This window comes from Bicyclus anynana, chromosome 18, assembly GCF_947172395.1.
Source record: "Bicyclus anynana chromosome 18, ilBicAnyn1.1, whole genome shotgun sequence".
Taxonomy (NCBI): domain Eukaryota; kingdom Metazoa; phylum Arthropoda; class Insecta; order Lepidoptera; family Nymphalidae; genus Bicyclus; species Bicyclus anynana.
Window position 1 is genome coordinate 11,307,696 of NC_069100.1, and position 12,584 is coordinate 11,320,279.

The 12,584-nt window shown below is 35.3% G+C and overlaps 1 protein-coding gene across 1 annotated transcript; it reads left to right on the plus strand.

Moving 5' to 3' along the window:
- The first annotated feature begins 223 nt into the window (after positions 1–223).
- LOC112050021 (androgen-dependent TFPI-regulating protein-like) lies at positions 224–10,284 on the plus strand. The gene is made up of 5 exons (XM_024088140.2): positions 224–364; positions 2,737–2,917; positions 7,527–7,673; positions 8,354–8,574; positions 10,073–10,284. The coding sequence occupies exons 2-5, from the start codon at positions 2,747–2,749 to the stop codon at positions 10,257–10,259; spliced, it is 726 nt and encodes a 241-aa protein (XP_023943908.2). The 5' UTR covers positions 224–364; positions 2,737–2,746; the 3' UTR covers positions 10,260–10,284.
- Positions 10,285–12,584: the final 2,300 nt, after the last annotated feature.

Below are 12,584 nucleotides of genomic sequence, written 5' to 3' on the forward strand. Positions count from 1 at the left end.
AGATTGTATTTAGAAATTACATTACTTTAGTATATACCTACATATTCAATTAAGTAGCTCTTAAGCAAAAGTCAGCTTTAATATACAAATATTAAGGCTGATTTTTAAACGGCTATGTATCTAACGGTCTGTATATTGTCCAACAGAAGATAGACATAGGATATGTTAAGATGATCCTTAACGCGTTAGCTTAACGTCGATTTTACTTTGTATTGCAGGTCATGTTATATTGGTCTACGTTACACAATATTCACAAGCTAGTTTAAAGACAGTTATGTGTTGTGGTAAGTGAAGAGTAGATGTCTTAGAGAAGAAAATAACTCAAACGAAAGTTATTAAATTATAGTGTGAAAGTGTGAATAAGGTAAATGCTATATAATTATTATCACAAATTAACCCTATTAGATTTTAAAATAATTAAGAATTTAATTTTCGTTTGTTTATTACTAAAATAGGTACGTTTTTAAATGTGCCCAATTTCCCTCCAACTAAAAGAAAAGTCTGTGCTAATGTGTAGGGTACCACGCAGGTACGACAATAGACCAACGGGCGGGTATCGAACCAACGACTACTCGGGTTTGAGTTGGACCGCTTAACCGTGGAACTATTAAGTTAGTCTGACAAACAGACAAAAATTTTAAAAAGTTTGTTTGAGTTTTAGTGTCGTGTACATATAACTGTAATTAGAGGTATAACTATGTATAAGAACTTGAGAAAAAGCACTTTTTTTTAAATTCACAGTCAAACACTTCAACTTCCAATTTACATGTCATCATCATTATCAACCCATATTCGATTCACTGCTGAGCTCGAGTCTCCTCTCAGATTGAGAAGGTTAGGCCAATAGTCCAATGAGGATTGGCAGACTTGACACACGTAGAGAATTAAGAAAATTCTCAGGTATGCAGGTTTCCTCACGATGTATTTCCTTCACCGAAATTCAATTTATGTATTGTATTGTTGTATTGAGAGCCGTGATAGCCCAGTGGATATGGCCTCTGTCTCCGATTCCGGAGGGTGTGGGTTCGAATCCGGTCCGAGGATTGTGTGCATTTTAAGAAATCACGTGTCGCAAACGGTGAAGGAAAACATCGTGAGGAAACCTGCATATCAGAGATTTTTCTTAATTCTCTGCGTGTGTGAAGTTTGCCAATCCGCATTGGGCCAGCGTGGTGAACTATTGGCCTAACCCCTGTCATTCTGAGAGGAGACTCGAGCTCAGCAGTGAGCGGTTTATGGGTTGATAACGATGATTGATGTACTAATAGAAGGTATTTAGTAATAAATTATTCTTAATTACTACTGTGACACGCGACAATAAATGTCAGTAGTTTACACAATCGTTTATCTATAAAAAATATACTTAGATAATTAACAACATTTTATCGAAGGTCGTGAGTTCGACTCCCTTTTATCTATCGTCTAGTGTAATTACTAATAACATGTGTTAATATGATTCATGGTAGTATTTATTTCCGTGTCTTTATGCTTGCGTAAAATAGGTCATAAGTTTGATCTATCGATCCTATTATACCTAAGAAAGCAAAGATTTTTTACTATTAGATATGTCACTAGCGCGTCAAAATGGATGCGAATCGAAGAACCTAATTGTCTTAATTTTATTTCGTTGCATAGTAAACAACGACAGATATTGAAACAAATAATACCAAAATATTGTTTACAATGTCGATTTGTGTGTTTATGAAGTGTAAAAACTAATTATACCTCTATACATATATATTATAGGAAAGTGACCACAAAATGGTGCAAATGATTAGTGAAGTAGCTAAATTCGGATCACTTTTTGTGATGATTTTGTAGGCACGTAACATATATATAGTATTAAATCTTTGTAGTAAGGAATTATCATTAACTTAGACCCAGCTCGATGCCCCAACAAGGGTTGGCGGTCTAAGTGTGATGTTAAATTATTATTATTAGGTAGTTAGGTACTATCAGCTGATGATAATTTTATTATGAGCCGTGATAGCCCGGTAGATATGACTTTTGCCTTTAATTCGGAGAGCGCAGGTTCGAATCCGGTCCAATTTTTCAGTTACGTGCATTTTAAGGAATTAAATATCACCTGTGAAATATCATGAGAAAACCAGCGTACCTAAAAAAATCAGGATTCTCTACGTGTGTTAAGTCTGCCAATGCGCATAGGGCCAGCTTGGTGGAAAATAGCTTAACCCCTCTTATTCTCAGAGAAGACTCGTACTCAACGGTGATCGGAATATGCATTGTTAATGGCAATGACCGATATCTTAATCTTATCTCCGAGACACGGGGGGAAACACCAGAATTTTTCGTGATAATTTGCATAAAATATAAGAAGAATAAACCTCATTATCACAAAGGACTACCCAGGATTAGAACTCTGGACCTCGTAATCCCAAGCATGATAACCGAACTACTTTAATTAGTTTGGTTAATCGACTGATGGGAATCGAACTACATAACTAATATTTTATTACGTCATTATTATAAGAATTCGTATAAGGGACTTTTATGATCTATTTACAAATTTAAATTTTTTTTGAATTTTTTGAATTTTATTTTGAATTTTATTTGAATTTTTTGAATTTTATTTTGAATTTTTTTTCTCCGAAAATATTCATTTTTTTAGAACACATATTCCTTGAACATTTTGAATTATTTTTTGTTGAAAAATATCGATCACAGCAGCACGGAGCATCCTGTATATGAATCAGTACTGATAGTTTGAATTTATAGTTTCAGAGATATGGCGGATAAAACAACATACTGTCGCATGTTAGGCCACGTGCTCACTATAGCGATGCATGTGGGTAACATAGTGTACATGAACCGAGGGTTCAGTCCCGAGGTGCTGCAAGACCCTCAGCTGAAAGCGTTCGGAAAACTGCAACCGAGATACTTCACTGTTTGGACTTTTGTAAGTTTTTATTTCATAACTGAAAATCGCGTGAAATTCAGATTTTTTACAAATTTCGCGGGTCTCTCGGATTTTTCCGGGATAAAATGTAGCCTATGTGTTAATCCAGTGTAAAATCTATTTTCATTCCAAATTTCCGCCAAATCGCTTCAGTAGCACCGTAAAAGAGGAACAAACATACTTACACACTTACGCACACACAAACTTTCGCCTTTATAATATTACTAGCGGACGCCCGCGACTTCATCCGAGTGTAATTCAGTTTTTCAATATTTTCAACTATTATTAGATATCTTTTTCTCCCATTTATTTATTTTTCCCTTTTTTCTAATTTTTAATAATGTCAGTAAAAAGTTTGTCCTCACTAACCAAGAATAACCAATCAAGTGTATCTCAAGAATAACTGCAGTCTAAAGCCGACTCTCGATCCAGCAGTTAAGCGAAAGCTTCTTAAAGTGTTGGTCGAAGTATTCTTGACACAATTTTCCATGTGGGTATGATTTGTATAGTTATTAGGATAAGTTAGCTTAAGTTAAGTACCATTGTACCATTGTAGTACAGTACCATTGTAGTACTTAATTTAAGGTTATTTATCCTAATAACTATACAAATCATGCTCACGTGGAATGGTGTCAAGAATGGCTGCATTTCCGCGCTGGACAGCCAGGCTGTTCCTTTGCGCAAGAAATGAGCCATCCCTTCTGACACCATGATTTTGATGCTAAATCCTATACTTATTGCTCGTATACTTATTAACCCTCCCTGACTCTTCTTGGCAATGCTCTCTAAAGATTCTTACTTCTCCGAAGATTTTCCGAGAATAATATTATAGCACGAGGAGTGATATTAATGTAAATAATAGTTACTTTGTTATTTTTAAACAATTAATGTCAAAATATTTTACAAACAATAAATCATTTAACGGTCCTTACAAAGTACTTAATTACTTTGTGATTTAATGATTGATGAGAGCAGTAGTAGCCCAGTGAATATGACCTCTGCCTTTCTATTCGGAGGGCGTGGGTTCGAATCCTGTCCGGGGCATGCACCACTAACTTTCCAGTTGTGCATTAAAAATATATCACGTGTCTCAAACGGCGAAGGAACAACATCAAGAGGAAACCTGCATACCTGAGAATTTTCTTAATTCTCAACGTATGTGCAGTCTGTCAATTCTCAATCCCTCTCAATCTGAGAGGAGACTCGTGCCAACAGTGAGTCAAATAAAAGTTGTTAATGATGATGAGTAAAACGAAACCTTCTTATACCGCCAAGCGATTTAGCGTTCCGGTACGATGCCTTGTAAACAACAAAAGGGGTGTGGATTTTCATCGTCCCCCTAACAAGTTAGCCCGCTTCCATCCTAGATTGCAACATCACTTACCATCTGGTGAGATAGCAGTCAAGCTAACTAATTGTAAAGAATAAACCAGGACCCCTTGATCCAAAGTCACAGCCATACAAGCCAAGAGTTAATATTATTTACGAGTACATCGACATTCATAATTAGGTATTGTGTATTACATTTTTTTTATTCTTTACAAGTTAGCCCTTGACTACAATCTCACCTGGTGGTAAGCGATGATGCAGTCCAAGATGGTAGCCGGCTAACTTGTAAGGAGGAGGTTGAAAATCCACACATCTTTCGGTTTTTACACGACATCGTACCGGAACGCTAAATCGCTTGGCGACTTTGCCGGTAGGGTGGTAACTAGCCACGGTCGAAGCCTCCCACCAGCCAGACTTGGCCCAATTAAGAAAATCTCAACCAGCTCAGTCGGGGGTCGAACCCAGGACCTCCGTTTTGTAAATCCACCGCGCATAACACTGCGTCACGGACGTCAAAAGTAATTATTACATTATATATACTTGTTTTTGTTATTACATTTATGTAATTATAACAAAAACAAGAACAATGGTTATATAATTATTAATATTATACCCACGGCTGATGCCTACTCGTACCACCAAACCAGATATAAGCCAATTTAGGAAATACTAGCAGATGCCCATTGGTTTTTCCGCGTAGTTTCTGTTCCAGTAGGAATACGGGGATAAAATATGTCTCATGATACTCACAAATAACGTGGCTTCATCATCATCATCATTATCAACTCATATTCGGCTCACTGCTGAGCTCGAGTCTCCTCCAATGCGTCCCAATGCGGATTGACAGACTTCACACACGCAGAGAATTGAGAAATTTCTCTGATACGCAGGTCTCCTCACGATGTTTTCCTCCACCGTTGGAGACACGTGATGTTTAATTTCTTAAAATGCACACAACTCCAACACTTGACGTGGCTTACTATAAGTAAAATAATTTTCAAAATTAGTTTAGTAGATCACCTTCTACAACTTCATAAACTTTACCTGTTTATAATATTAGTATCGATTTAGAAATTATTAAAAACCAAATTGACCCTAGATGGTAATCGAACCCAAAACATAATCTCTGTTGAGAACCACAGTATTTCGAGTACCTACTGTACCAGAGAGATCATCAAATCTCTAATAAAGGTGGTGGCTTTTGTAACTTCTTCTGCAAATGACAATTTCTTAATAGTCAATATTTATTTATTTCAATTAGGCTTACTTTACAAGTACTTTCAAAACGTCAGGTATTAATATTATAAGATAATGGTGATAATAGTTAGTCGAAAACTTAAAATTAAAGTTACAACGGTTCCAAACGCGCCTTGATCCTAGAAGAGCCCACAACAAACGCTATGTTTGTTTTTTATTTTATTTTATTTAAATTTTATAATTTAACAATAGGTATATTTTAAGTAGTCATTACATTTCATTTCCAAGCTATTTTGTCGTTTATATAGTCATGAACACTATAATACGACTTTTATATTAGCATATATAATAGAAAACTCTTTTTGTTCGCCTAACACGGGACTCGAACTCTGACCCTCGTAATTACTAACAATACAAAAAGATCAACAAGGTAGTTAAATAATAATACCTACAGTATATCAAGTGTTATGGAAATATGTTTTATTATGCTTCCAGCGAAGCATAAAATGCTAACCTTCGTTAAGATTTTCCTCAGGACGTGATACTTCACTTAAATTATTCTAGTCATTGCTTTAATTATATTTACACTAGTGAACGCCCGCGACTTTATCTGCGTGGAAATAATTGTAAAGTTTCAACCCCTATTTCACCACTTTAGGGGTTGAATTTTAAAAATTCTTGAATCATATTATATTTCGTATTTTTTTTACGATTTCTGAACAAATTTTAAAACTGTAACTCAAAAAATTAGGGACTTTCCACACAAATTTTCAACCCCTATTTCACTCCCTTCTTATTTAATTTTCGCAATAAAAAGTATTCTATAACCTTTTCCATATTATGGTCTTAAACCGTTTTTAGGTGCATTTGAATTCATCTAGTAGTTTCAGCACGATGCTCGCCAAAAAAAATCACGGACAGAAGAAAATGGAAAAAAAAATAATTTTGGCTTCACTATCGATTATATAATGCCCTCTAACAATCAAAATATCTTCAATGTACAGAATTTGACCGGTTACAGTTTTATTAAAAGTATAGATAGATGAACAAAATTTGAACTTAACTCTAAAATTGAAGGACTTTCCATACGAATTTTCAACCCGTATTTCACCCCCTTCTATTCATTTTAATCAGTTCAAACAGTACCCTATGTTTTGCTCCAAGGTCCCATTTACCATTACACCAAAATTCATCTTAATCGGTTCAGCCGTTTAGCCGTGAAAAGGTGGCAGACAGACAGACTTTCGCATTTAAAGTTTCTTATAGATATAGTCATTTTAATAGTCAACGACCTATATATGCCTCGGTTTTTAATGTCAAGCCACATCTTGACTGCGATCTCACCTTTATTTTTTTTTATTCTTTACAAGTTAACCCTTGACTGCAATCTCACCTGATGGTAAGTGATGATGCAGTCTAAGATGGAAACTGGCTAACTTGTTAGGGGGAAGATGAAAATCTACACCCCTTTCGGTTTCTACACGACATCGTACCGGAACGTTAAATCGCTTGGCGGGACGTCTTTGCCTGTAGGGTGACAATTAGCCACGGCCGAAGCCTCCCACCAGCCACCTGATGTTAAATGACGATGCAGTCTAAAATGGAAGTGGTACATGCCTAGACCAATTATATTATATACGGCCTGCCTCGCTAGACGTTACTTTTCTGTCAAAGTATATGATCAACGATCTAATGCGATTATAAAAACTATCCCCTATAGTATCGATGTTTCATAGTTGTAATCGTGTTCGTCGGTTAAAGAGCTCCGTATATATTTTTGACAGACATAAAAAATCGAAAAATAATATTTTTAGCTTCAGTATCGAAGTATGCCCCCAACAAAAATTTTCAAAATATCTTCAATGTACAGAATGTATAAAATGTACAGGATTCGTATTATAAGCATAGATTCTAGATGGCGCTGGCGTCCGTTATGCCACGGTAACGTTTGGTGTTACAAATGGTTTAAGTAAAATCTCAAATTGCGAATAAATGTATAGAATTTGACCAGTTTTATTATAGGTATAGGTAGATAGATATAGAAGATAGATTTATATTGATATTGAATTTTCTCTACTTTCAGGTCCTGCAAATAATCAATGCGTGTACTGGTCTTGTTTGCGACTATCTGGTAATATCAAACTCGGAGAATAAACTGTACAAGTTGCCCAAACACCTCAGAGGGTTCAAAAACACCTTGTTCTCTGCGATACTGTGGCCTTCAACTTGGGTTAGTATTTAAAAAGTAAGTTTAAAAGCATATTAAAGACTAGCAGGCATCTGCGACTTCGTCTGCCCCCAGACCTCCGTAATTCGGCCCTGTCGTAAAATGTATACTTAGCTGACGTTTAAAACCATATCCCTGCCAAAAGGAAATACGCATTGCCCATAATCCGACCTGGCCTACTCTACCTATATGGCAATTAGCTTATATGTAAAAGTGTTAATAATTCTACTTTAAAAATGAAATCATTACTTTATTTAAAAAAAAAATATATAGGTACAACGCTTACGACATTTTTAATTCATCTTTAATTATTAATCCAGTGGGTACAAGCCAAGATCGTCGACCCTAAAGCCTGAGTTTTGCGACATTTTTTTGAAGGATCATTCGGGAACCATAGGCTTTCCGGGATGAAAAGTAGCCTATGTGTTAATCCAGAATAAAATCTATATCCAATCCAAATTTCAGTCAAATCGGTTCGGTTCAGTTCAGTAGTTGCGGTATTAAAGAGTAACAAACATCCATACAGACATCCATTGAAACTTTTGCGCTTATAATATTAGTAGGATTTGTCTTTTCGCTTTTTTTGTTTGTTTAGTTCCTTGGTAACAGAAAAAAAAATTGAAAAAAGAATACATAAACCTGTTTTTAGTGTAAATAAATTTCTAAAATATTTTTCTTTTCAGGTTGTATGCTCAATATTCTGGGGCCTGTACCTATACGACCGAAGCCTGATTTTCCCAGAGTTTATCGACAAAGCACTGACAACAACATCCAATCATATAATGCACACTGCTATCATTTTCGTTGTGTTGTGGGAGGTATACTTCACGCCTAGAGTCGAACCTAGGTCTCACAGACGGAACATATTACATATATTAACTCATTTGCTGTTGTACTTAGCAGTGTAAGTATGAAATACTAGCTGACAACGCGCGGTTTCACCTGCGTGGTTCCCGTTCCCGTAGGTATACGGGGATAATATATACCCTATAGCCTTCCTCGTTAAATGGAATATTCTAGTTAGCGGTATGGTTCCTGAGATTAGCGCGTTAAAACAAACAACCAAACTCTTTATGATATTAGTATAGATATTAAACCCTCATTCGCACGACAGTATTTTTAACGGACGTTAAAAAAGTGTTCAAATACACCAAATACATTCCCAAGTATATGTTCACACGACAGTGTTTTTAAAACACGACGATTTTTAATCGAGCAGTGTTGCATTTTCAATTTTAGGCGTTGGAAATAGATCTTAATTCAAATTCATACAATACGCTACGCCTGCCAGCGTTGGGTTTTAAGGCATCGCTTTTTTTAACTATCGTGTGAATGAGGCTTTAAATAGTTAAATATTAGTTATTAGCCTATGTGCCTTCGGAACATGAGGTCCCAGGTTCGAATCACTGGATCGGGCTATGAGGAGTCAGTGCCAAAATTAGCTATTTTCACAAGGTCATATTTCAGGATCTATGAAAAGTGGGGATGATTTTTTTTTCGTTCCTTTCTATCATAGTATGGGATATCGTTGAATAGGTCTTTAAAAGTTATGAGGTATCCTCTACCATCGTATTTCGATTTAAGGATCTGTTTGTAAAATATTAAGCTTTTAAGAGCTTATTTTTGTTAGAGTCAAGCGTCCCCACCGTCTACTGGCTAAACGGTTATTTATGGATACGCAAAAAAATTTAAGAAAGTAGGATATATAATGAAAAAACTATAACGGCTAATAAGCAATTTGTAAAAAATGAGAGGGTAATTAATAGTCGACCAACTTGAAAAGTGTAATTGGAAATCGAAAATTGCATACTAATTCCATTGTTAATTAAAAAGATAAAGTTGTCAGAACGATAACTCAGAGCCTGTTTAAAGTAGAAAGATTAGATTTGGCAAGGGTATGTATATTAATTACATCTGTAAAGTGGTAAAAAGAAATTTGAAAAAAAAAAAATTTGGGGTACCTTACCTACATGCAAAGTGAGGATGATTTTTTTTTATCTTCTATCCTACGAGTATATTGTAGGATATCATTATCGGTATTTTTGTGCATTGCATAAGGTATTAAAAGTTTTTTTCATTTTACTTTATGAGCTATATGAGCAAGCAGAAGTCATTTGCTACGCCTAGGCGTAAAAACATTTATAACCAATTTAAATGTTTTTTTTTTAAATAGAGTTTATTGCCGGCTCTTCAGCAGAACCGGTGGTAGAGTCTTTACAAATAGTCAACTGTCGTTTCAAAAGTTTACTACGCTATGTACTTACTTATATATGTTTTAGTTATTTTTTTTAATGCGTTTCTTTTTTTTTTTTTTTTTTAATTTTTTTAATTTATTTGGTTAACCAACAACCTTACATTTCTTACAAGCTATATAATATTTTAATAATTTCTTTATATTTCAGATTATTTTACACTCACATGCAACATGGCGTATGGCTGTATCCCATATTTTCTTTGGTCTACGGCACCATATACTTCCCACTGATCAACATAGCAATTGGAGTTATAGCTCTAACATTTTATTACCTGCAGTGGACCATAATCAATTATCTATGGTCAGATTCGGCAAAGACAAAGAAGATTACATAGTAAATTGATAGTTATGAAACAATTGCATTTTTGTTTTTTTTTTCCTGAAAACTTCTTTAGCAGCGTTGGGCTCATGACTGTCACGCGCAGTGTGATGTACGCCTTAGTCTTTTTGGGTGGTTGAAATCTCGTGCGTTCGCGTCACTGACATGCTCATGACTGGCACGCGCAGTGTGCTGTACGCCTTAGTCTTTTTGGGTGGTTGAAATCTCTTGCGTTCGCGTCACCGACATGCTCATGACTGTCACGCGCAGTGTGCTGTACGCCTTAGTCTTTTTGGGTGGTTGAAATCTCGTGCGTTCGCGTCACCGACATGCTCATGACTGGCACGCGCAGTGTGTTGTACGCCTTAGAGTCTTTTTGAGTGGTTGAAATATGAAATATCGTGCATGCGTAATATAATTAACATACATATTACATACCACATTTTCTATGAAATTGAAAAAAAGTCCAAGCTTTACGTAGCATTTTCCATCAGTCATTGTTTATTCTAATAATTTTAAAACATTCTTTTCAAGTTAGCCCTTGACTACAATATCACCTGATGGTAAGTGATGGTGCAATCTAAGATTGAAGCGGGCTAACTTGTTAGGAGGAGGATGAAAATCCACTACCTATACTACGGGAATTGGGTGGAATAGTGCCTAGTTAGGACGTCTGGCCTCGTTTCTTATAGAATTATATAATTTTACTAGCTAACGCCGCGCGGTTTCACCCGCATGGTTCCCGTTCCCGTAAGAGTCCGGGGATAATATATAGCCTTAGATAGATATATCGATTAGATAATATATAACCTTCCACGATATCTAACGCGTTCAACCAAACAAACAAACAAACTCTTGAGCTTTATAATATCAAGTTCATAATAGAAAATGACGATATCTTCAGATTGGAATTTCGATCTTAAGAACCACCTCAATCATCATGATAGGTCAATGCGTATGAAGCTACGACGTCACATACAAACACACAGGCACACATACTGATACCGTCAAACTTATAACACCCCACTTTATACAACACCAGTTAAAAATTGCGTTTTCAAATTCGTTACTCGTTTATTTAAAAATCGCTGCACGCATTTTGTAAAATATGTCGTAGCTTGAGTATAAATTAAAAGTTATACTTTTTATGCCAGTCTATAGTATATTTTATTTGTTTTTTTTATAATAAACATATTACCTTACTTTAAGTTATAATTAAAACTAACGTATCTTTAAACTGAAAAAAAAAACATTTATAGGCATAGTTGGGGGCGGCGGCAAGTGATTAGTTTATGATAGATACAGATAGATAAAGATAAAAAACTCAAAACCGCCTGTTGCTGTGGGCAATACAACGTAACTTTCGAATATAAAAAATGCTGAACTACTTTTCCAATAGAAGTTGATCCCTTATACTTTTACTGCCCATTATAATATTACAAGGTAGCGTTCACACGTACAAGGAGAGTGCACTTGGTCAAGTAAAAAGTACGATCTTGTCTAAGAGTGTCTTGTTGGCACAATGGTTAATTTGTTTGTACAAAGTTTATGAGGTTTACGCAAATCCTGCGTTTTGCTTAAAAAATAATAGGTTTCTCTTTAAAAAAATATAGCATAATGGGTGCTGTTTTGCTTCTGTGACTTTCAGTGCAATTTAAGCTGTGATCGATGCTGGTATGATTTGATAATGATTGTTAAGAAATATAACATCAACTAACCGCTAACCCGCATAAGAATAAAGGAGGTTTTTGTTTTCTGTTTTGATAACATAGGTTTTTATTCGCAATTAACTACTCGCGCTAGTATTGTACTATACTAAAAAGGCATACTTATTCAAGATTTTACATATTTACGAGTTTACTTTAATAATCTGTATTTGTTTATCTGTAAACTGTTCTAAAACACGTATCCAGCTACTTGACCCAGTAGCTTGCCAGTGTAAACAAAGCTTAATAACTAAAGCTTTTTTATACTATTTAGAGAGCTCTTCCTTTGTTTGACGATTGATAGCTCGACAATGTTATCTCTTACCAATAATAAACTACTTAGCACTCTTATTATTAAGAGGATTAAGGTTGAGAATACCGTGATTTTGGTTTGTGAAAGTCGCTTTCTAATCTTGTTTATTTTACTCTACGCTAGAGCGTGATCATTGCATTCCACTTTTCACGGTCAAGTGCATTAGATAATGTTGCCATCACAAAAGGTTTACCCTAAAACTGGAGAAATTTTAAATGTAGTATGTAAGGTGGTGATGAAGATTGCACTGCTCTTATCTGTAATCATGTTTAAAAAAAGGCAAGTTATAGCGAAGCGAAGCAAGTTAAATCATATTATTAGT

Bases quoted from the DNA above. Each gene is read 5' to 3' on its own strand.
- LOC112050021 (XM_024088140.2), top strand. From the start codon at position 2,747: ATGGCGGATAAAACAACATACTGTCGCATGTTAGGCCACGTGCTCACT. The intron at 2,918-7,526 runs GTAAGTTTTTAT...CTCTACTTTCAG, and splicing joins ACTTCACTGTTTGGACTTTT to GTCCTGCAAATAATCAATGC. The intron at 7,674-8,353 runs GTTAGTATTTAA...TTTTCTTTTCAG, and splicing joins TACTGTGGCCTTCAACTTGG to GTTGTATGCTCAATATTCTG.